Source organism: Barbus barbus, assembly GCF_936440315.1.
Source record: "Barbus barbus genome assembly, chromosome: 12".
Taxonomy (NCBI): Eukaryota; Metazoa; Chordata; class Actinopteri; order Cypriniformes; family Cyprinidae; genus Barbus; species Barbus barbus.
This window is the reverse complement of record NC_136740.1, coordinates 13,099,970-13,125,980: the sequence shown is the minus strand read 5'-3', so window position 1 is coordinate 13,125,980 and position 26,011 is coordinate 13,099,970. Positions and strand designations below refer to the sequence as shown.

The following is a 26,011-nucleotide window of genomic DNA, read 5'->3' as shown; positions in this document are numbered from 1 at the left end:
ACCACCTGCTCTTCTCCTCTCTCCCCTTCACTTCTTCATCCCACCTCCTTCCATGGGCCAAAACCAAAGACTGTATCTGGGGAGGGGCTTTTCCACACATCCCAGAACTCGATAACTTGGTTCTCCAACCCTCAAAATGTCACCACCATTGAAGCCCCATGCCTTTTTAACCCTTCTGAGCATTGTGCAAACCTCAGTTTTAGACAAACTAAAAGTGTTTTCAACCTTTTCTGGCATTAATGTTGAAATTTTAAACCCACGCTCTTAAAAATAAAGGTTCCAAAGGGAGGTTTTCACAGTCACAGAAGATCCATTTTAGGTTCCTTTTGATGAACCGTTCTTGAACCTTTTTTAAGTGTAAAAAGCATTTTCATAATGTAAAGAATCTGTTTCCACTATAAATAACCTCTTTTTTTGTATTGGAAATTGTTCCATGGATGTTAAAGGTTCTTCATGGAACCATTGTTGCCAATAAGAAAAAAAAGCTTTTATTTTTAAGAGTGCACATCTAAATCAATCTATAATACCTAAAGAAAGCCATCCGTTACCATTCCTGTTTGTCTTAATGTCAGCTGCTTGGCTGGCGCATGACCCCTGAAAGTATGAGATTTGAAATCTGCCATCTTTGCTCAATCCAATTTTTTTTTTTTTTTTTTTGAGCCAATCACCTGAGCCATAAATACCATGTGACTAATCACTCTAGAGAAGCATGATTATGCTGATTGGCTGATGACATCACAAGAATGCGCTTTAAGAGATCTCCAAATGAATCAGTCACTATAGTAAATATTTGAATGAAATATTAGCATTCATTCTGCCAATGTAGATTCTTATAGCTAGATTGTGTAGTTTTAATAGCAGCATGGGCTGTAGTGAGCCATGCTAAACCTCTTCCCCTTTCTTCCCCTAAACTAAGCTAATCTCAGTAAAAACTCTCTTCTTTCTTTCTGACTTACTTTTCTGCCTTTATCTCTTTGCTGTTTCCTTCTCTCGCTAACTCAACGCCTGCTCACTTGGTGGTGGTGACTGAAAAAGATGGCAACCGATCTAATTCCCCCATGTTCCCATAGTACAACAGTTACCCTCCAACCCCTACCAAAACTACGGCCCCGCCACCAACTACAACAACGATGAGGAGGAAGAGGACCCTTACGGTGGCTACCGTGCCTATCCTCCTCAGTACTATCAACCCAGCTATCCTGACCCCCATGCTGCCAGGTTTGGCCCCGCCCACCCTGGTGACACGGTGGGGATGAGGTCACCTGGCATGCGTCGCTTCTCTCGCAGCACGGCCGAAGAGGGGAGAGTCGATGAGTCGGAAGTGCAAGTGAAGGCCAAATAGCTTGGGTGACCAGCCCCAGCAAACCGACCGTCCACATACACTTTTCATCAGAATATCCTGCAGGATAGGACGGAGAGAAATCCGAAAAGTGCCTGCTATACGCATCCTTATGGGGGTGGGTTTGTGGAGAAGATTAGAAAATGAAACTGTGCAGATATTCATCCAGTGACTTTTCTGTCTTTTGTGAGGCTGCATGTAGCCAATGAGATGATAAGCAAGATCAAAGAAGGAACACTGCAGAAAAATAGATTTTCGCAAGCAGTATTTTTTTTGTCTGGTTGTCCAATAGAAATATCACAACTTAAAATAAATGTATATATCCAGAGAAGCATGATTATATATGACCCTGTACCACAAAACCAGTCATATGGGTACATTTTTTTTTTTTTTAAATTGAAATTAATACATCGTCTAAAAGCTGAATAAAATAAGCTTTCCATTGATGTATGGTTTGTTAGGATTGGACAAGATATGACTATTTGAAAATCTGAGGGTGCAAAAAAAATCTAGATATTGAGAAATTCGCTTTTAAAATTGTCCAAATTAAGTCCTTAGCAATGCATATTACTAATCAAAAATTAAGTTTTGATATTTACAGTAGGAAATTTACAAAATATCTTAATGGAACATGATCTTTACTTAATATCCTGATGATTTTTGGCATAAAAGAAAAATCGATAATTATGACCCATATAATGTATTGTTGGCTATTGATACAAATATACCCGTGCTACTTATGACTGGTTTTACTACTTATGACTGGTTTTGATATATATTTCATATCAACTTTTCCCAAGATATATAATATATTGCATTTGCTTTCCTAGTCATAATATTTTATTAACCTCACTCAATTTAATCTAGATTTATGCTTAAAAATCTTCCAATTACAAGAAAAATAAACTTAATAAAAATTCAGAAATTTCTCTGAAAATAAGTCCCAAGATAGATATTTTTACTGGAAAACAACAAAAATGCTGATTAACAAAATGATTTTTGCAGCGCAGGGGTTTTGAATTGTGTATTCCATTTCTTTTGTAAATGATAATGGGGGTGTGTTTACAGTTTGTGGATTTTTTTTTTTTTAAGTGCAAATTGGTGATCTACTATGCTACGACTTTCCCAGATGTTTACAGCGTTTTGCAGTTATCTGCTATCTATTAAGTTATTTTATTTAGAGAAAAAATACCTCTGTTGATGCTTTTGATGTTCTTATCATTAGCAGTTATTAATGAGAAGCTGAATTCTTAATCACACTTATTGCATTAATGAACCAAACCTAATCACCTAATTTTTCACTGGTACAGTATACTTCACAGTAACACCCTGTGTAACACCACACATTTTGTCGGGATCGTATTATCACACATTTATGTGAACATCCGTTACATATGGTCTTGTAAGATGAAGTGTCATGCAGGAGATGCAGTGAAAGCTCTCAAATTGTTTTTGTATAAAAGAAGAGCTCAGCATTACATCCTTCCGTGTCTCTGTGGTCCTGTTTCCAATGGGTCTGCTCACTGTGAAAGAGACCTGAATAGTTAGAGTTAGGCCTGTGGTCTACCGTCCTTTCAGAAAGAGAACGGGTGCCAGTGGAAAGACTCATCACCAGACCTTTGAATCTACAAAGTAATTTATTTTTACTTTATTATTTGTTTTTGTAACCAATAAAACCGTATTGCAACAATGACTCGAGATGATGTCTCGTCTGGCCCTTGTGATTTTCTGTTCTGTGTGCTAACTGGTCACCCAAAATGGATTTAAAAATTTAATTTCACATTTAAAACAACAGATTCTCTGTTTAATAACCATGTTTGGTTAATGAGCTCAAATAATGGAACATGCTCTGAAGTTACTTCTTCATAAAACCACATTTTACAAGCAAACTCAATTTTACCTTTACATAAAAAACGAAACGTGACGGTGCCAACATCGCAAAAGGCAGCAGTGATTAACAAGGGCGTCCATCCCAACACAATGAGTTAAGCAGACTACAAAAGGCCAAAGTAGCATCAGAAAGGGCTTATAGAGCCATATGAAGTTAATTAAGACTGAAGCAGCAGTTGAATTAATGCTGGATCAGGCTTCAGAGAGGCTGCTAAAGCCATTTGCAAGACAGGCAAAGGCCAACGAATCTGAGCTCTATTACTACACAGTCACGACTAAACGCTGTCCGACTACCTCTCTACCTTGGCTGAGGTTTAGATAAATACACATTATCCAGAAATGCATCTCTATTAGGTAGGCCTATGTGTTTATGCTTAAATATCAAACATAACCAAAAGTTGACAATTTGACTGTTTATTTTTAGAATTTTGAGACATTTACAATATATATATATATATATATAAAAAGACATTTCCAAGTCTCAAACTCCTGGACAGACTTGATCATTTCATCCTGTAGTCTTCTGGCCTGTGAACACACAATAGACAGAAAAGTGAACTCAATATTCAAGCACACTATTGTGGCAACTTAAGATAGAAATGGATGCTAATGAAAAACGGAACAAAACAGGAACTTAAACTTTCCAGACTGATTTGAACAAATTGTAGTCAACAAATATATTATCACAGTTAAACTGAGGGTAGGCAATTTTGTAAAGCTGTTAGTTGCGCAGGTGCGCCTCTTACTTTGAACCTGGAAGCCAAAAAACAATTAATCAATGAATATATTGATTTGTTTCCACCGGTATTAAATTGTAATTAAAAAGTTTCCCCACTTAGATTACTATACCCTTATTGTATGCATAAAAGATCAAAATATTGTGCTCACTTCATGTAAGAGCAATTTAAGAATGTCAGCAGAGAGACCATGCATAATTTGACATGACATCCCCATAGTGCTTCCTCTCATTTATATGACAATTAAAACTTCAGTGTTATAGTTACAGTGGGTTAGACACTGTAAAAAAATCTGTATTTAATTTTTTTTCTAAGAAATCAATACATTTATTCACCAAGGACATGTTAAATTGAAGTTAAGCAGCACAACTGTTTTGAACACTGAAAATAATAAGAATGTTTCTTCAGCAACAGATCGACATATTAGAATGATTTCTAAAGGATCATGTGACACTGAATAATGGAGTAATGACTCCTGAATAGTCAGCTTTGACAAGTAATTAAATACATTTTAAAATGTATTAACATAGAAAACAGTTATTTTAATTTTGTTCATGACAGCTCTCTGAAATAACCCCCATATAGCATACATGAATCCACTGGGTCTATAGCAGATCTATACAGGTGGAGCTGGGGAAGGGGGAGGATTTCTGAAGCACACTGCAACTGCTACAGCAAGCACTAGTCAAGTATTTGAATGTTGAGGAACAAGCTCATTGGCTGCTCATACAAAAAAACAATCAGCTGCACCATGTGATAATGTCATTATGTCAGATTTCAGACTGTGCCATCTAGAGTTTCATGCCAGAACTCTGGATTCTTAATATTTCACAATATTACAAAGTTTACTGTGTTTTGGTCAAATAAATGCAGCTTAGGTTAGTAAAAGAAACTTCCAAAAACAATGACCACAAACCTTTGAACAATAGTGTATCCATGATTTCGCATGTAGATATGCCATCTGCTACTGAGGAAATTTCACCTCAAGGTTAAAAATTCAACACCCTGTCACTGTCCAGCCAGAGACGGATCCAAAGAGGGACAGAGGGGTCAGGGGCCCACAGAGTAATGACACTGACCCACATTAAGGGTCTCACTCAGAGACACATCCATCACCATGACAACAGTGTCACCTTGTCACCAGCGTAAGCACTGCCTCAGGATGGCATCTGATCACTGCTGATATTACCATGTCCAACACTGAAGGGCATTTCACAGTTTGAATCATAATGAAAAAAAGGAATGTGTCTGTGAATTTAGGCTATATATACCTTCAGATATTTTATAAATAGGTTCCGTCTGGTACTTTCAGACTCTTAACTACTAGCCTGGCAGCCTTCAGTTTTAACATGATGTTAAAAATTTGTGTTAACATGATTATTTGCCACTTTCATGTCTCTACATTCACATACATAAGTGATTATAGGACATTTTTATTAATAGTTTTATTTAAAAATTAAACACTACATTCAAATTCATTGCAAAATTTAAAACATAAGCCAAGATGAGTTAATAAAAGCATCTTTTCATGACACTATCAGTTCAGAGTTAGATGAATCACGAAGTAAAAAGAATGAATTACATCAAGTTCTACAAATGTAATTTACATTTAAAGTGTTAGTTCACCCCAAAATGAAAATTATGTCATTAATTACTCACCCTCATGTCGTTCCAAACCCGTAAGACCTTCGTTCATCTTCGGAACACAAATTAAGATATTTTTTATGAAATCGGAGAGCTATCTGATCCTCCATAGACAGCGACGCAACTGACATGTTCCCAGGTCCAGAAACGTAGTAAATACATCGGTAAAACAGTCCATGTGACATCAGTGGCTCAACTTCAGTTTTGCGACACTTTGAGAATACTTTTCTTTCGCACAAAGAAAACAAAAATAACATATTTACTCAACCATTCTTCTCCCCCGAGTTACGTCGTTCACCATTTTAGAGAGTATCACAATGCATACGCATGCTTGCGCCTAAGCGTAAACAACGCTTCATACGTAGCTTTCGTTCATGCGCGCGCTTTCCCCCTGAACGTAAACCATGCCAATTACGTCAAATACGTTCTTGGGTACTCTCCAAAATGGCGGAAGATGTAACTCGGGGGAGAAGAGTGGTTAAGTAAATTGTTATTTTTGTTTTCTTTGCGCAAAAAAAAAAAAGTATTCTCGTAGAGTCACAAAACTGAAGTTGAGCCACTGATGTCTCATGGACTGTTTTACCGATGTATTTACTACGTTTCTGGACCTGGGAACATTTCAGTTGCGTCGCTGTCTATGGAGGATCAGATAGCTCTCCGATTTCATAAAAAATATCTTAATTTGTGTTCCGAAGATGAACGAAGGTCTTATGGGTTTGGAACAACATGAGGGTGAGTAATTAATGACATAATTTTCATTTTAGGGTGAACTAACCCTTTAACCTACAAAAATAAGGCAAGATTGATCTAACATCTCAGAATCTTTAAACATTTCCATAATTTAGAGACAGACCTGAGAGGATTGCTTTTCTAGGTATTTAAATAATACATGCCAAACACTGTCTGAGAAACATAAAGATCTGAGAGATCTCAGGCTCACGTTTGTGCTGTCGAGGCACTGGCATACATGCGAAACAGCATATTTGTGCTGTACTGTGGTAAAACAACTGGCAATTGAGCAAATCCGAAGATTGGGATTCAAACAAGGACCTGATTGAGTTAATAAATACATTCTAAATGTCAGCTACTGGTATTTCAAATGACTGCAGGCATTCTGTGACTGGAAGAATGTGTTGTATTTCTACTACAGATGCCAGATAATAACCAATCAGGTTTTTGATGATTATGGTGGAAGATGTGTTGCACACATACATACAAATTCACAACCTTAAACAGATCAGCTGAGATCAATAATGAATTAGAAACTCAGTTTCATGCTGAACTTATTGTAACATGTTAGATTGAAAGTTCTTGTAATTCATGTAAACTAGCCATTACCATGCCACCTACTAATTCAGCAGTTAAATCATTTCCAAGAGTGCAAAAATAATGGAAGCTTTCATTATTTTCAGATGATATCTCACTGTTGACTGAACTCAATAGACCAAAAAAAGCCAATTGCATGCTGGGAGCCAAGTTTCTCATTAGAGCAACTCTATTACAAGAGAATGAAACCAAGTGGATTTACATTTCCTGAAGGAAATACTGGTACTTACAAGGCAGCAAAAGAATCAAGCCAATGTTTTAGGTAATATCAGGTTAGACTTTAATTCTGTGGAAACGAAGAGCCACTGTTGCACACACTAATCAACACTGCTTTTAAATAAATTATGCCATGACTTGCACATCAGCACCATGTTTTAAGATACATGTGTCAAGTAAAAGGTTCAACTTTTAAAAAACCTCAAGCCCAAAGTATACTTTTTTTTGTTGTTTTAAAATCTTTGTATAACTGTTGTTCATAGTGTCAGCGGGAATTTACAAGCACTTAAAATAATAACCGCAACATGACTCTTAAATCAAATGGCTGAGTCATCGTCAGCTGTGCATTTAATTCTGACATATGTAAATGACATGATTTAATTTTGAGATTTGCATATTGCTCTATAATCATAAGAGACAGTGTATGCAAAGAGAGAGAGAGAGAGAGAGAGAGAGACGAATGAGGGGTGAAATAAGGTTAAACTCTCAGATCTCTTGGCACAGAAGAGAAGAGCTGTGGTTCAGCCACATTAAATAAAGCAATGCCTCTGAAAACCTTCGAGCCTAGGGACACATCAAACTGCCAACCAGTTAATGCCCTATAAATGCTGAAGCAAGTCAAATTTACAATCTTTTTTCATTTCATATTTACTACAGCTGTGGTCAGACTGTTGAGGAAAAAGATGTTTTGACTCACCAGCTTATCGGCCAATCAAATGTTACCAAACAAACATCACGTTGCTTTACTCCAATTTAATTACAGGAGATCTGCCTGTCTCATTATCACATTGTCGTCTCCTTCCCGCCGATATGTTTTAATTACACGCTCTATGTGGCTCCTCAGGAGGAATCGGCTTGTGTGAAATAATACAATGGGGACAACAAATAAAACCAGCCATATAGGCATAAAGAGACACAGTTGGTTGCCTCACAGTGTTTGTTTGAGAGGAATATGAACTCTGGGCATCACACAGCGACCCCACACTAACCAACACACAAAAAACAACCACACATCCTTTTGATCTAGAACCTCAAATAACAGCTGCCTGGACTGGAGCAGGATCAACTACACAATGTGGGATAAACCACATTGAGGCACAACCTCAAGTTAGAGAAAGCCAGTTCCTCACATGAGGTAATATTCTGACACTTTGCATTATCATGAGAGGTTTACAGGACTTTTATATTGGAAAAAAATGACATATGAACTCCAACACTGACATAAAGCCTTGTTTTGGGCAATTTATAACCTTAAGATTTGTGAATGACTTACAAGTAATTGCATTAATTTGCATATATGTAATAAGGGTTGGGAAATCTGACTTGCTGCAGTTTGGAACTGAACTGCTGGTTTGTTTGGCCAGAGGAGAACTGCCCCCCGACTGAGCCTGGTTTCTCCCAAGGTTTTGTGCAGTGCTTTGACACAATTTGCATTGTAAAAAGCGCTATATAAGTAAAGGTGACTTGACTTGACTTGACTTGGAACATAATGACCAAAATTACTATGAGTTTCTAGCAATATATATTTAATGGCACTGGAACACTGTTACTGAATTTACAGCACAACAGTGATTAACAAAGACAAAATCAGATAAAGCAACTAGTGTAGTCTGATTATTGAATAACTGATTATGATTTGGGTCAATTCAGTGAATCAAAAGCACCCAAATCAACTACTGTATTTAGAATCCTGAACAATTGATTCTTATGAGTCAATCATTTCAATTGAATCAAAAGCATCAAAAGTATTCTGATTCCTGAACAACTGATTCTTATGAGTTGTTTTTTAGTGAATCAACCACAACACCACTTTCATCTAATGGTGAGAATGTGTAAATTATATCAATATTTACTACTGCATATTACTAATGTCTAGTGTATATATATATATATATATATATATATATATATATATATATATATATATATATATATATATATGCCTACTGCATTATACCAAATTTAAAAAGACTGAATATTCATTAAATGTGTAAACACTTTTTTTTTTTTTTTTTTTTTTTTTTTACAAATTGATTTAAGCTTATTATTAAAACAATTTATTTATTTTTTCAAATATTTAGTCCTGAAAAGTACTAGTAGATTCGTTAACAGAACTTCTAAGGAACAAAGATTCTTAAGATGAATCAGAACCTAAATTAATTCGGCAGTTTATGATTCCCTTCCCTATAAACCACGAGCTTGAATTTAACATGAAGACTTAATTCATTAATAAGAATGAATATTATACAATACATCTTCTAATACGGTTGAGTACTGATTCACAGATCCTGAAGACACAAGGAAAATATAACTGGAAATTACATGAAGTACACTGAAGACAAGGTATAACGTACATATTTAATAGACTAAAGAAATGAAGATTCAAGTTCTCCACTGCCCACATGTACCATAGTGTTCTTAAAATAATTTTTTTAGTTGGCTATTGCTCAAACCAAAGCAAAAGAGCTGCTTTGGTGGTTAGAGGTCTTCATCCATGCCAAAGAAAGACACAGCTGCTAACTATCAAATAATGTGCATAAATGAACGTATCTAACAGGAAGGGAATATATAGTTGAACATTTTATTGTCACTCATCTTTGCCAGGTGAAAATAACAAGTCACTTTGAAGAGTAATAGCACTTCCTTAGCGAGTAAAACTACATATAAATTTCCTGTGTACATATTTTGGCACAACAAACTGCCTTTAAAATGCTGTAACACGGTTTACCTTTAAATCCAACCGAGGAAGAGTGTCACTTGCCTTTCAGCTTTCAGTGATTTAACACTAAAGTAATATCAAATCTACAGAATATGAGAGAGGGTAAATCTCCTTGAGCTGAAGCAAGACAGTTGAAAGCGCCTCACAGCAGCCCCGGGCCGCACCACACCGTCTGACTCTTATCATCTTTTTATACCTCCCACAGTAAGACTGCAGTTTCCAAATCTCAAGATCTTCTACAGCACCTATAAAGCCATTTAATTTCATACCTTGAGATTCATCTGACCACACTATGATATTGATTATAATGAATTCATCAGTCACCTGTGCCATGCACAGAAAGGTTCATTAAAAGGTCACAGGAAGAGCAATGCTCTTATCAGTCATATGTTATCATTCGGAAAACAAATACAAACCCTGCTTTAAAAATGCTGGGATGCTGAGAATTGTTTTGTTTTTTTTGTGGTTAAGAAAAAAAAAAAAAAGTGTTCCTACATTTTTCTATTAGGTCCAGAAGTAATATAGGCCGGGGGAGATGTGCTGTGCCAATGAAATACTCAGGATGGGAAACTTTATTGACTACAGTTAAAGGAAAGTCTGCACAGATGTAAAGGGTTCATGAGGCGTTTAACAGCAGTACAGCAGTGGTAACAATCTCAAGTGATATGAAATGTCTTGGAGGATCTCGTGTGCTGCCAAACAATGCAGAAAAAGTATCTCAGGAGGCATGCATGTCATACACAGCACTTGACCGCTAAAACACGTCTTTTTGTCATGTGTACAAAATGTAGCACAGAGGGTATTTGATCTAGATATTGTTTAAAACTTTGTTTCGACAGACAGTGTATATACTAATATATATATACTTATATATATATATATATATATATACACTCACCTAAAGGATTATTAGGAACACCGGTTCAATTTCTCATTAATGCAATTATCTAATCAACCAATCACATGGCAGTTGCTTCAATGCATTTAGGGGTGTGGTCCTGGTCAAGACAATCTCCTGAACTCCAAACTGAATGTCAGAATGGGAAAGACAGGTGATTTAAGCAATTTTGAGCGTGGCATGGTTGTTGGTGCCAGACGGGCCGCTCTGAGTATTTCACAATCTGCTCAGTTACTGGGATTTTCACGCACAACCATTTCTAGGGTTCACAAAGAATGGTGTGAAAAGGGAAAAACATCCAGTATGCGGCAGTCCTGTGGGCGAAAATGCCTTGTTGATGCTAGAGGTCAGAGGAGAATGGGCCGACTGATTCAAGCTGATAGAAGAGCAACTTTGACTGAAATAACCACTCGTTACAACCGAGGTATGCAGCAAAGCATTTGTGAAGCCACAACACGCACAACCTTGAGGCGGATGGGCTACAACAGCAGAAGACCCCACCGGGTACCACTCATCTCCACTACAAATAGGAAAAAGAGGCTACAATTTGCACGAGCTCACAAAAATTGGACGGTTGAAGACTGGAAAAATGTTGCCTGGTCTGATGAGTCTCGATTTCTGTTGAGACATTCAGATGGTAGAGTCAGAATTTGGTGTAAACAGAATGAGAACATGGATCCATCATGCCTTGTTACCACTGTGCAGGCTGGTGGTGGTGGTGTAATGGTGTGGGGGATGTTTTCTTGGCACACTTTAGGCCCATTAGTGCCAATTGGGCATTGTTTAAATGCCACGGCCTACCTGAGCATTGTTTCTGACCATGTCCATCCCTTTATGACCACCATGTACCCATCCTCTGATGGCTACTTCCAGCAGGATAATGCACCATGTCACAAAGCTCGAATCATTTCAAATTGGTTTCTTGAACATGACAATGAGTTCACTGTACTAAAATGGCCCCCACAGTCACCAGATCTCAACCCAATAGAGCATCTTTGGGATGTGGTGGAACAGGAGCTTCGTGCCCTGGATGTGCATCCCACAAATCTCCATCAACTGCAAGATGCTATACTATCAATATGGGCCAACATTTCTAAAGAATGCTTTCAGCACCTTGTTGAATCAATGCCACGTAGAATTAAGGCAGTTCTGAAGGCGGAAGGGGGTCAAACACAGTATTAGTATGGTGTTCCTAATAATCCTTTAGGTGAGAGTGTATATATATATATATATATATATATATATATATATATATATATATATATATATATATATATATATATTGTTCAAAAGCTTAGGTTCAGTAAGTTTTTTTTTAAAGGTTTTTGAAAAGCATCTCTCATGCTCAAGGCTGCATTTATTTGATCATATATACAGTAAAAACTGTAATATTGCGAAATATTATTACAGTTTACAATAATTATTTTCTACTGTAATATATCTTAAAATGTAATTTATTAGTGTGATGGCAAAGCTGATTTTTTAAAAGCCAACAATACAGTTTACGTTCTAATATACAGATTTGGAGCTCAACTTTTCAACATTTCTTTTTTAATATCAATGCTGAAACATGTACTGCTACTTGATAATTTGAAAAAAATAAATAAAGCGTTTATTTGAATATAATTGTCTAATGTCACTGTACTGATGAATATAATGCATCCTTGCTGAATAAAAGTATGAATTTCTTGCAAAAAAGTTTTTTAATTGTATATTTACATATAACACAAAAAAATAAAGATATCCAAAATAAAACTGGTGTCAATAAAGAGGTGCTTTAACCCTGTTTATTGGGCTGCGGTGGTGCAAAACACAAACAAGTTGGAAAACACTACTCTTAAGAAATAAACTGCCAGTTCACTTTATTATCAGAAAAGTAGCTAAAAAAAATTAGTGTGCAAAGCAAAGTTCCCCACTGTGACCTCACAGGCAGTGTGTGATTGGCTGGCTTCCGAGCCGGTGACTAAGCTCTCATAAATCTGATTGGATGTCTGCAGTGTGGGGACCAGCAAAGCAGCCATCCAGAAAGGAGAAAGGTGCAGCTTCACAGATGGATTATTAAACATCAGTTCTTTACGACCACACTGCCAGTCACCCTCTCTCTCCCTCAGCAGACCATCCGCACAGGACGACAGCTTGGCTATACTCTAAATCTGATTCATGCTCTTCAGAAGCATGGAGGAACTATGGTAGAGCAGGAACAAAGGCACTAAGAAAGAAAGTGAAAAAAAAAAAAAAAAAAAGAAACAGGGAAAAACAAACTCACGGGGTCCAGAGCATGGGGAAAGCGCCCCGCTCCTCCTGTGTGTACTCGCTGAGCTTGCGAGGAATCTCTCTGGGTTGAGGAAGCTCCTCTGTCAGGTTCTTCAGAATGTCCTCAGGAAGAACCTAAAATGGAACACAGTGATTTGTATTATTGTATTATTGCACACACACTGCTGTGACAAAACATTACTGCAGAACTGTGATCAGAGACATGTGTCTGACTGGATCCTGTCTAACCTTCCACTGGGGTTCTGTAACTCTGTAACTAACAGAACAATGTTGGCAATTAACGAAAATTCACATCTGATATCCAGAAATAATAATACAAAATAACTATTTTGTATTTAAACATTTATTTATCAAATGGATTCATGTGGCTGAATTATGACGTGACTGCGCAGTAGGGTATTACCATCATGTAGTTTTACTATTTATGCAGCTGTAGTACTGTATTATGTAGCTTCTTAATCAGATACATCCCATCCTCTACTGAAACATTCATCAAACACACTGACACATTTCTCCTTTCCAAACATGTCAAGCTTTGGACAGCGCATCAATGAACATAAATCAGAACATCAACGAAGAGCTTACATCATCTGGGAAGAGGTGAAGCCGTTGCATCATGGTCCTTCTGGTGAGGTTTTTGGGAAGCATCCCATACACAGCCAGTTTAATGATCTGTGGAGTAAAAAAAAACAGGCCAGAGATTTGGCCACAAATTTAGTCAATGTCTCTCTAAAGGAAACTTGGCGAAACGTCTGCTTTGTGGTCTTAAAATAAATAAATAAAACCTAAACAAATAAAGTAATTATACATTATTATAGCCATATATACACACTCATCGACCACTTTATTAGGTACACCTGTTCAATTGCTTGGTAACACAAATAGCTAATCAGCCAATCACATGGCAGCAATTTAGGCATCTAGATGTGGTGAAGACAACTTGAATGGGGAAGAAAGGGGATTTAAGTGACTTTGAACGTGGAATGGTTGTTGGTGCCAGGCGGGCTGGTATGAGTATTTCAAAAACTGCTGATCTACTGGGATTTTCACGCACAACCATCTCTAGGGTTTACAGAGAATGGTCCGGAAAAGAGAAATTATCCAGTGAGCGGCAGTTGTGTGGATGAAAATGCCTTGTTGATGTCAGAGGTCAGAGGAGAATGGGCAGACTGGTTAGAAATGATAGAAAGGCAACAGTAACTCAAATAACCACTCGTTACAACCAAGGTATGCAGAATACCATCTCTGAACGCACAACACGTCAAACCCTGAAGCAGATGGACTACAGCAGAAGAAGACCACACCGGGTGCCGCTCCTGTCAGCTAAGAACAGGAAACGGAGGCTACAATTCGTACAGGCTCACCAAAATTGGACAATAGAAGATTGGAAAAACGTTGCCTGGTCTGATGAGTCTCGATTTCTGCTGCGACATTCAGATGGTAGGGTCAGAATTTGGCGTAAAGAACATGAAAGCATGGATCCATCCTGTCTCAACAGTTCAGGCTGGTGGTGGTGGTGTAATGGTGCGGGGGATATTTTCTTGGCACACTTTGGGCCCCTTAGTACCAATTGAGCATCGTTTAAACGCCACAGCCTACCTGAGTATTGTTGCTGACCATGTCCATCCCTTTATGACTACAGTGCACCCATCTTCTGATGGCTACTTCCAGCAGGATAATGGACCATGTCACAAAGCTCAAATCATCTCAGACTGGTTTCTTGAACATGACAATGAGTTCACTTCACTCAAATGGCCTCCACAGTCACCAGATCTCAATCCAATAGAGCACCTTTGGGATGTGGTGGAACGCATCATGGATGTGCAGCCGACAAAATCATGTCAATATGGACCAAAATCTCTGAGGAATGTTTCCAACACCTTGTTGAATCTATGCCGCATAGAATTAAGGCAGTTCTGAAGGCAAAAGGGGGTCCAACCCGGTACTAGCAAGGTGTACCTAATAAAGCGGCCAGTGAGCGTATATATCAAATATTGTAAAATATTATAACGATTAAAAAAAAAAAAGTTACAATTATTGAAATTAATTTATAATTAAAACAACAACATTCATTTAACATTAATAATGTTATTTTTATAGTTTTATTATTATTATTTACATTGGAATAAAAAAGGGTGGAAAATGTGTCTGTGGTGTGTTATTTCTACACAACCAAAAAGTCAAAGCCAATCATGCCCGTCAAATTTTAAATTCAAATATATACTAAGCAAATGCAGTCACTCCACTGGTAACAATTTAAATAATAAATAGAAGTCCCTTTGCTTACACCACAGCACATGAATACACAAGTGTCCATTTTTGACCTGTCATCCATCCAACCATCCACCAAACACCAACCCAACCCCATCATTCTTTCATCAGGACATTAATCAGGGATTTTTTCTCTCTCCTCTGACTGGGAGATGTTTGATGGATGAAAGCTGTCTGAAGGGGTGATCGCTCTTCACCACTCCGTCACCTTCCTCTGATCATTATCCACAATTATCCCTGATACATTCCCCCCTCGACTGGAATAACTCAGCCCAAGTCGAGCATTCATCTTGTTAATGACAGAGAATGAGCAGAATGCTGGAGAGGGTGGAGGGCGGCACGGGATGAATCTGAGCTGGCTTTTTCTGGGCCACGGTGCAGCACCTACACAGAACTATACTTCTTCAGTTGCACCCTACAGAAGAAAACCCATTCAGGGTCAGCTGCTTGCGTGCCTTGACTATGGATGGGCTCTGACTGTCACTGAGGAACGTAACGGTCAAGGTTACTTTAAGGAGAAGAACAACAGTAGAGAGATTAGGGATATGAACTCTGCATTTCACTATAAATGAAGTAGAACAAAGAAAGAAACACTTGAACGGATCATTCTAAACCCTGGGAAAATTGAGTAATGGTTTATCTTAGGTTTATCATAATTTAACCTAGGTTAACAATTTATACTCGGTAATCATATCACACTGTACATTATTAAAGCTGCAGTCCGTAAGTTTTGCCTCATTGTAGCCATCTCTGTTTGAAAACATTGAATTGCAGCTCTGTGCGTAATTATCTTCATTGCGTGGGTTGTGAGTTGGCATGGCTCCAGTGAGGATTAATCTCATGTTTTGAGGAGTATGTGTAGCTGTCAGTCACTGCACCGGTGTGAATCCTGTATTTAGTAATCACAGATTCTAGCCTACGTCATGGAATATATGACCCAAATAAGAATTTTCACCATATATTGCCATCTGAACAAGTAACAAGTCTGCCATGCTTGTTCTGCCCAACTGAGGAAAAAAGAATTACAATAAATCGCGCTACCAACGGTGATTAAATCTAATGATTGATTGGCTTATATCACATCAAACCGTGCAAATTATTATTACTGTTAAACTTTATTCTAAAATTATTAATGTTAACAACATCAGCACTGTGTGACTACAAGTGTGTATTGGCGTGTAGATTTAAATTTCTGTACAGTCTAATCTCTAATTGTCATACCATTCGAATTCCATAAGAAATTCTTTTAACGCAAAAAGCAAACTATGCTCCCTTCGAACTGGTTTTCTTTAAAATACAAATCTTGTGTAATCCCAGGCTATCTGTATTCAGAAGCACATACAGTTGTGGTCAGAATTATTGGAACCCTTGGTAAATATGATCAAAGAAGACTGTGAAAATTAACCTGCATTGTTAATCCTTTTGATCTTTTATTTAAAAAATTCACAAAAAGCTAACCTTTCATTGGATAATAAGAATTTAAAATGGGGGGAAATATCATTATGAAATAAATGTTTTTCTCAAACACACGTTGGACACAATTATTGGCACCTCTAGAAATTCTTAAGAGTAAAATATCTCTGAAGTATACTCCCATTCATATTCACAATTTTGAGCACTCTAGGGTGATTATGAACATGAAATTATCCAGCCATGGCTTCCTGTTTCACAGAAATATAAATAGGAGGGAAAACAAAGCCCAAATTCCCTTAATCATCCATCACAATGAGAAAAAACAAAGAATATATTTCTGATGTGCAGCAAAAGATAATTGAGCTTCACAAATTAGTGAAGTGGCTTTAAGAAAAGAGCTAGAGCAGTGAAAATCCCCATTTCCACCATCAGGGCAATAATTAAGAATTTCCAATCAACAGAAAATGTAATGAAACTGCCTGGAAGAGGACGTGTGTCTATATCGTCCTAATGCACGGTGAGAAGGAGAGTTTGAGTGGCTAAAGACTCTTCAAGGATCACAGCTGGAGAATTGCAGAAAATAGTTGAGTCTCGGGGTCAGAAAACCTTAAAAAAAATTGTCAAACAGCCCCTACATCACCACATGTTGTTTGGGAGGATTTCAAGAAAAATTCTCCTAGCTCATCCAAAAACAAACTCCAGCATATTCAGTTATCAGACAGGACTGGCACTTCAAATGGGACTGGCTTCTATGGTCAGATGAAACAAAAAAATTAGCTTTTTAGCAGGAAACACTCAAGATGGGTTTGGTGAACACAGGGATAAAAAGTACCCCATGTGTACAATGAAATATACTGCTGTATTTGTGATGTTGTGGGCCTATATTTCTGCTGGAGGTCCTGGACATCTTGTTCAGACACATGGCATCATGGATTCTATCAAATACCAACAGATAAAAAATCAATAAGTGACTGATTCTATTGGAAATCTTATAATGGGCCATGTTTGGATCTTCCAACCGTACAATAATCCAAACACAAACCTCAAAAACAACACAAAAATGGGTCACTGAGCACAAAACCAAGCTTCTGCTGGCCATTCTAGTCCTCTGACCTGAACCCTGTAGAAAATGAGTGAGGTGAACTGAAGAGAAGAAGCACCGTCATGGAGCTGTGAATCTAAAGGATCTGGAGTGATTCTGGATGAAGGAATGGTCTCTGATCTCTTGTCAGGTGTTCTCTAACCTCATCAGGCATTATAGGAGAAGATTTAGAGCTGTTAAACTGACAAATGGAGGTTTCAAAAAGCATTGAATAAAAAGGTGCCAATAATTGTGTCCAACGTGTGTTTGAGAAAAACATTTATTTCATAATGATATTTCCCCCCATTTTAAATTCTTATTATCCAATGAAAGGTTAGCTTTTTGTGAATTTTTTAAATAAAAGATCAAAAGGATTAACAAAGCAGGTTAATTTTCACAGTCTTCTTTGATCATATTTACCAAGGGTTCCAATAATTCTGACCACAACTGTATAAACTGGAATATAATTTAATTTCATTCACATGTTTCATATAATCCTTTCTGGATTACAATCCGCCATCAAAATGATACATTTAATTATTCTAGCTGCTGTGAGAAAAGGGTAAACGATGCGCCACCTGCAGGATCCTCACGTGCGATAGCCTAGTAGCCGGGAAAACTTCTTAATGTTTACAGACGTGACGTAATGACGCAGTGCCATGCTGGAATCTCCCGCGAAAACCAACCCGTACCACTCAAATTAGAAAACATTATTATAAAATAACCGTTGTGAAGCAGGCGAAAGTAAGGTGATAGTTTTGAACACTGGCTGGTTATGTACTTGCTCAAATATTGAATTTGGATAATTTTTAAACAAAAAAAGTTACGGACTGCAGCTTTAATGTTCTAACATATACCGTTTAAATATGGCTAGAGCATTGTCCATCATCATGTTACAGTAAATAATGCCGAATTTACCAAATTTTTGGGATTTTCTGACTATAAAGGTAAGTAAAAGATCACTTCTTCACTCCAATTGACGCATTTTCAGTCATCATTTGACTTTTTCCCCTCAACTGCTAAAAGACGACAGTTTATATGCATTTTTCTGTGGCAGGGTGTCATAACCCAGTGTACAAAAGTGCTTCTAATTCCAACTTTTTTTTTTTTTTATTAAACAGTGGTTTACTGAAGAAATGGCTATTTCTTTAAATTTAATTCTAATTTAAAATTTCTTCGGGTCAAAAACCTACCTCAGCTTATGCTCTAACCTATAGGGAGCCCTTTTAACAACAGAGCCCAAACTTAAGTTTAATTGCTATTTATTTTTAAATATAATAATCAACACTCAAAAAAAAAAAAAACTATATGTAAACATGTAAATTGCACATAATGCAGTTTTTAATTAACTTCTAAATTATAAATATAAATTAAATAATTAAGACATCACTAACAGGTTAAGTAAAATCTAATGAGTATATAGTCTAATATTTCATGAAATGCTTCTCTCTTTAGCTGAGTTAAAAGCATGGTTTAGAACAGAAGTTAAGCACAGCATGAAAAGCCCTAATGTAGTCCAATTTAAAGCAATAGTTCATCCAAAAATGAAAATTCTGTCATCATTTAGTTGACGGTAGCCATTGACTTCCATAGCATTTTTATTTCCTTAGTGTGCAAGTCAATGTCAAAGTTTCAACACATTCTTCAAAATATCCTTTTTGTGCTCCACAGAAAAAAAGAAATTCATACAGGTTTAGAACAACTTGAGTAAATGACAGAATTTTCATTTTTGTGTGAACTATCCCTTTAAGAAATGTATTGGGTACAAATAAGCATGAATGTATTTCCCCACTACAATAGTGGAAAATTACCTTTCTATTTATTTCAGGCTTTCCTTCTTAAATAAACTAATATACTAAAGTATGACACTGTCACAAGACAGAACTTTTCTCACCTGCATGTGTCAGAAACGTGCGGTAACCACAGTTCTGGCTTAGAATACCACCACACGAACATACACAAAAAACTGATTCTTCCTCTAATATATTCCATATCTACAGCACTTCCGCTTCATGGAGTGCCATCCTAATCCAACACAAGAATATAATGAGAAGACTTAAAGCTGTTTCTATTATCTGAGCTGCCTGGTATTTGTAATTCTCCAAAAACACGAGGGTGTGATTCACAGCACAGGCTGAGAGAGAGAGAGAGAGAGACAGAGAGGGTTTTTTTCAATCCAGGCGCGTCAGCGACAGGTGACACTTGTAGAGGTGTATATTGGAAGCAGACAGACTAGGAAAGAATGCTGTTTTAATAATGTCGAGGTGTTTGAGCCTTGAAAGAGCACTATAAAATCTTTCTGAAGCTGAGAGAGAAAACTATTTCTTAGTTCGGTGAAGTACAGACAGGGAAAATAGTAAGACAGATAAGCACTGAAAGAATGATGGAGAACATTTATTATTCAAATGTGTGGCATGCTGATTGTGAGGAAATATTTTGCTCTGCAACTGCCACTATCTGAAATTATTAAAAAAACATTTGGGCATCATTTACATAAATTAATAAATGAAGTCAATTTTTACCTCCCTCCAAGGTGCAAGGCAATTTGACTCAAATTATGAACAGGTTTGAACCAGTGGCAAGGTTGCGAGTGACATGGGGACGCTGTTATTGTAGAAATCACTGCAAAATTGAATTTGTCACAGAGAAATGTCCAGTTCAAAAGCCAAATTTAGAGAAGGATACTCACAGCTGTTGGGTCTTTTTTGTGCATTTGGGCTGCCGTGAGCTGTTTGAATGATCCAGGGTAGCTGTGGGATGAAAAAGCAGGTCTTTAGTTTTTCAAATCAGACCTATAAGTCACATTCTTAACATTTTGGAAAGCAGCATATTATTTCTATTACATGCACCATGCATATTGTAAATCATGTGATCTCAGATTTCCTTTTTCTTTTTTGCTCTTTGCCAGCACAAAGAAAACACAAGCAAGAACAGCGCAGAAATGAATGATTATAAAAAGCATGTTCTCTGTCCTCAGTTGAGCTAGAATGTGGAAGGAGAGAGCTCCGTTTACCCAGTGTGAGATGAATACACTTTCTGTTCCCATTTATTTCCAGAGAAAGCGATGTGTCTGGTGTTCATGATCACCACATGGTCTCCAATATCACCTGGGAACAAGACATGTATATGTACATGGTAAATTTGTACATTCAGCTTGAACTCTTGACATTATTCCCTGCTGAGGATAGATATATATATATATATATATATATATATATATATACACAGTGGTGTGAAAAAGTGTTGGCCCCCGTCCTGATTTTTTATTTTTTTGCATGTTTGTCACACTTTAATGTTTCAGATCATCAAACAAATTTAAATATTAATCAAAGATAACTCAAGTAAACACAACATGCAGTTTTTGAATGAAGTTTTGTATTATGAAGGGAAAACAAAATCCAAACCCACATGGCCCTGTGTGAAAAAGTGCTTGCCCCCTAAACCTAATAACTGGTTGGGCCACCCTTAGCAGCAACAACTGCAATCAAGCGTTTGCGATAACATGCAATGAGTCTGTTACAGCGCTGTGGAGGAATTTTGGCCCACTCATCTTGGCAGAATTGTTGTAAATCAGCCACATTGGACGGTTTTCGAGCATGAACTGCCTTTTTAAGGTCATGCCACAGCATCTCAATAGGATTCAGGTCAGGACTTTGACTAGGCCACTCCAAAGTCTTCATTTTGTTTTTCTTCATCCATTCAGAGGTGGATTTGCTGCTGTGTTTTGGATCATTGTCCTGCTGCAGATCCCAAGTTCGCTTCAGATTGAGGTCACGAACAGATGGCCGGACATTGTCCTTCAGGATTGTTTGGTATACCGCTGAATTCATGGTTCCATTTATCACAGCAAACACTTTTTCACACAGTTTTTCACTGTTTCACTGTTTTCCCTTCATAAAAAACCCTTCATTTAAAAACTGCATGCGTTTATTTGTGTGATTAATATTTAAATTAGTTTGATGATCTGAAATATTAAAGTGTGACAAAAGGACTTTTTCACACCACTGTATGTATATATGTGTGTGTGTGTGTATATATATATATATATATATATATATATATAGTAAATAATTACTATTCTCCAAAGAAAAATAGAAAAAAAGATAACATCTACTTCTCTTAATATATTTATTTCATTTTTATGCCCGTTTTCTTTTACAAATACTTGGAAAAAGCAATAATGATCATCATGTAAACATGTAATCTAAAGATATACATAAATTAATATTAAATGTATTTTTTTATTACAAAATGTATTATGTATTATACTTATGTATATATTATATCAAGCAAACACATACAGTGTATACATATATGTACAACATGTAAACATTTTCTTACATATATAAATATGAGAAAATAATGAAAATAAAAAATTATACATTTTTTAATTAATAATAAAATACAGTGGACAGACAATAATTAAACATCCACTGTTCTTAATTTATTTCTTTATTCTTAATACTGCTTTTTTCTTGAACAATTACTAGAAAAAAAAAAAAACTTGAGACATACCATTGTTCTAATTAATAATAATAATTATTATTATTATTATTATCATTATTATTAACTAAAAAGTATTGTAATTATATAATGTATAAATATTCAATTATTATTATTGTTAACATTTTGTAATTAAAAATAATAAAATGACTACTACTAAAAAGTAGGTTGACGACTGCATTGACGATGAATGTATTAACATTTCTAACTAGCTATCCATCAGCTACAAAAAATGTGGTATTGTGACAGCCATAATAGAATTAATATATTTATTTGCCAATAATTCCAAATTAATTATACACACTCCTTCAGTCAAAACACTATTTCTCTCTGAATGTGAACATCCATGTTGTTGAAGATTAAATGAAAAACAAAGGCTAGATGAATCTAATATAACACTGAATTTATAATTAAACATTTACACACAGGTTTAACTGAACAACTGAAACAATTCTAGCCAAAAATATCCATTCCCTCAAACCCAGTAAATTAAAACATTTCTCCGACTTTGGCTGCCTGGCAGTGTAACTGCACAGCGCTGAATTTTCATCTCTTGGCCTGTTATGCTCATTCATCTATCAGAGAGTGAGAGTTTCATTAAAAACTCCCAGCATGTCTCAGGAAGGAAGCACCATCAGCAGGGTCTGCGAGTGAGCTGCAGGCACATACAGCATGCAGCTCCAGACTAATGTATCAACTCCAGAGCCTGTCGGAGTCAGAAGTCATGACACCTTACATCTCTCTGTAATTAGCTGCCACACTAGCAGCTTTTCACATTCAGATTAAGGGAAGAACTGTAATTCCTGTCAGGGATTTATAATAATAAATCCCGATCGCAGCTTTGGAGAATGATTTTGCAGCATGTTTACTCTTGCCATTTTAATTTTTTTTATTAAATATTCAGCCTTTCATGTTAGATGTTACATGAATTACCATTACAGATGGCCTGTGCTTTTTAAGACAGAAGTCCTAAACATAAACACAAAATACAATATGCAATATCCCATTTACAAAATACAGGAACACCATAGTACACACAATGGGTCAATGTCAACTAAAATAAAGGCGATTTTATTTTACATATACAAAATGCAGTGAACTTCATGCTTTGGTTACATAGAGCAACAGCCAATATTTTGAACAGTGGTCGTTTACTTCCATCTTGTGGCCATTCGGCTACTTCACATTCCCAGTCAATTCATAACAATGAATCAATGCTGTCATGTATGGCAAGCTGTTTTCACTTTTATTCATTCTCAGGATATGAATTCTTGATATCAACAATTCAGTTTTTACTAGTTCAAATGCTAATTCTTGATATCAGGAATTAGATTTCTACTAGTAACAATGTTAATTCTTGATATCAAGAATTTATATCATGGTAATGGCAATAGGCAAGCCGTTTTGCATTTTATTAATTAGCAGGAAATGAATTCTTGATATCAACAATTTCATTCTTGATATCAACAATTTCATTCTTGATATCAAGAATAAAATTGTTGATATCTGTAATTGTATTTTCACTAGTTAAAGGTCACCATAGGCTGCCATTCAAAATCAATTGTTGATATCAATAATTAATTTCTTGCTAGTTGAAATTCCAATTTCACATATCAGAAATACAATTCTTACTAGTAAAAATATCAAGAATTAAATTCTTTTAAATTGTTTTTAAACAATTGTCACTAGTGACAATGATCATTTCTGATATCATGAATGTGATTGTTATTAGTAAGAAAGCCATTTTAGACATCAGAAATTATATTGATATCAGAAACGCATTTTCAGATATCAGAAATAACAAATGTAACGTGTCGCAATACATTTACTGATATCAAGAATTCACATTTCAACTAGTAACAATTGAATTCTTGATATCAACAAAGCTGATGTATTATTACACCGACACGTTTGATGAGCCGACATATTTGCACTCTCTGCCCAATTCAGCTGGGATTTTCTTGACCATTGGGAGCAAACGTGATACACACTGTAATGTCTGTACACGGTAAAACACTGTAATACTTGCATTGTTTTTATATAACATGTTGTCCAGTTCTTGAAGTATCGGTGGACAAGATTAATGATAAAGTCTATTGAACCTCTTTCTCAGGTCTGTCTCAGCCATTTCAATGTTACGTTTAATACGTAACACTGCACTGATACACTCTTCTGAAAGTCAAGCCATGAATCTGCAGCGGTCGCTCAATTGTAGTGTGTTCAAAGTGGAATTAAAAACGATTTAATAAGAATTCTAATCTTTCATTGCTTATTATTATTATTAATATTATTAGGCTATTTTATATTAGCCTATTATTATTATTATTATTATGCTATTTTATTATTAGACTATGTTGTTGTCGTTGTTGTTTAAATTCAATAAATGTGTTTACTTAAGACCTAACAACAATTGTATCAAAGTAATTAATATTTATAAATAATAATAATTTTTTTCTGTTTTGGAAATGTGTCTCTCTACTATCAAAACATATGATCTTACATATGATCAATATTTTGGCAAAACAACATAAAATAAATCAGAATAGAGACTATATGTTATTTTATATATTTATGACTATTTAATCATGTCTGGTAACTTGACAAGTGGGTAATTATGAAAAAAAACATGTAATGATCGCTACACTATGGTTATACACATTTATTTTCAATAAAACTGGGGGGGGGGGGGGGGGGGGGGCTTAGAAGATTCCTTATGTGGTATCAAATTTATCAAATTAAATTACTGATATCAAGAATGAGCATTTTAACTAGTGAAAATTGAATTGATGATATCAAGAATTCATATCCTGTGAATGAATAAAAGTCAAAACGGCTTGCCATAGTCATGCTCTACATGAGGTGGGAGATGAATAGAAAGGCCTTCGGTTGGCTTAGTAAACACAGTTACTCACTCAGTGGATGGTAAATGGGTTTATGCTTTCCTTGAAGACGCACTGAACACATAGAGGCGATCTTTCCAGGAGGCTGCATCCTAGCATCTATTAGGAACCAGGATCGTGCAAAAGTCGCCCATTGCTTATGGGGAAAAAGAGAAAGCAATTTATGAAACGCAAGCAGACTTTTTCAATGACCGAACACAATCAGTTCACAATAAGTAATAGTTCAAGTAAGATTGTATCGCCCGTGGAAGATTTTAAGCAGATGAGAGATCAGTCAACGTTCAGTTTAATGCAAGGAAACAAGATACAATGAAAGTGAATGATGACTGAGGCGTCCATACCCCGCTTAACAGTTCCTTTTGTGTTCCACAGAATAAATAATATCAGAGAGATTTGGAACAACATATTTTTCATTGTTGGGTGACCTGTCCACTTTACCTGTCACCGGTCAAATAATGCATTAGTACACATTTACCACACTCATCTACATGCACTAATTTTCAACGCTACACTACAATAGATCTAATTAATAATGGCAAATAAACAGATTCATGCACGTAAGTGCAGACACACATTATACGCTTGTTAGCGCTTGTAAGTTCAATATCACGTTTTCCATAAAAGAGGCATCGGCTGACAGCGTAGTATATTTATACATGGCATTTGACCAGTATGACAGTACGCCAAAATAAACAACTTACCTGGGCTGATCTTGAAAAACTAGACATTTTAAATAAGCATTTGATAAATTTGACCTCAATGTGGCTGTAGTGGTACAGCAGCAATTTACTTCCCCCCCG

At 36.3% G+C, this 26,011-nt stretch overlaps 2 protein-coding genes across 2 annotated transcripts in view; one reads left to right on the top strand and one right to left on the bottom strand.

The window, feature by feature from the left end:
- Window positions 1-3,036, top strand: part of LOC306878347 (collagen alpha-1(XIV) chain-like) — a 137,235-nt gene extending 134,199 nt beyond the window's left edge. The window contains exon 48 of the mRNA XM_079430630.1: window positions 1,071-3,036. Coding sequence (XP_079286756.1) covers window positions 1,071-1,342 — 272 coding nt within the window. The 3' untranslated portion in view covers window positions 1,343-3,036. The remainder of the gene's footprint in view (window positions 1-1,070) is intronic.
- Window positions 2,435-26,011, bottom strand: LOC306878346 (large ribosomal subunit protein uL13m-like). Its single transcript, XM_079430629.1, has 7 exons — window positions 25,913-26,011; window positions 25,224-25,347; window positions 20,822-20,915; window positions 20,498-20,558; window positions 13,629-13,715; window positions 13,036-13,157; window positions 2,435-3,757 (listed from the first exon to the last, which is right to left on the bottom strand). The coding sequence occupies exons 1-7, from the start codon at window positions 25,937-25,939 to the stop codon at window positions 3,733-3,735; spliced, it is 540 nt and encodes a 179-aa protein (XP_079286755.1). The 5' UTR covers window positions 25,940-26,011; the 3' UTR covers window positions 2,435-3,732.

Bases quoted from the DNA above. Each gene is read 5' to 3' on its own strand.
- LOC306878346 (XM_079430629.1), bottom strand. From the start codon at position 25,939: ATGTCTAGTTTTTCAAGATCAGCCCAG. The intron at 20,916-25,223 runs GTGAGTAACTGT...TCTTGTTCCCAG, and splicing joins ACCCATTTACCATCCACTGA to GTGATATTGGAGACCATGTG. The intron at 13,716-20,497 runs GTGAGTATCCTT...TTTACTCCACAG, and splicing joins ACAAAAAAGACCCAACAGCT to ATCATTAAACTGGCTGTGTA.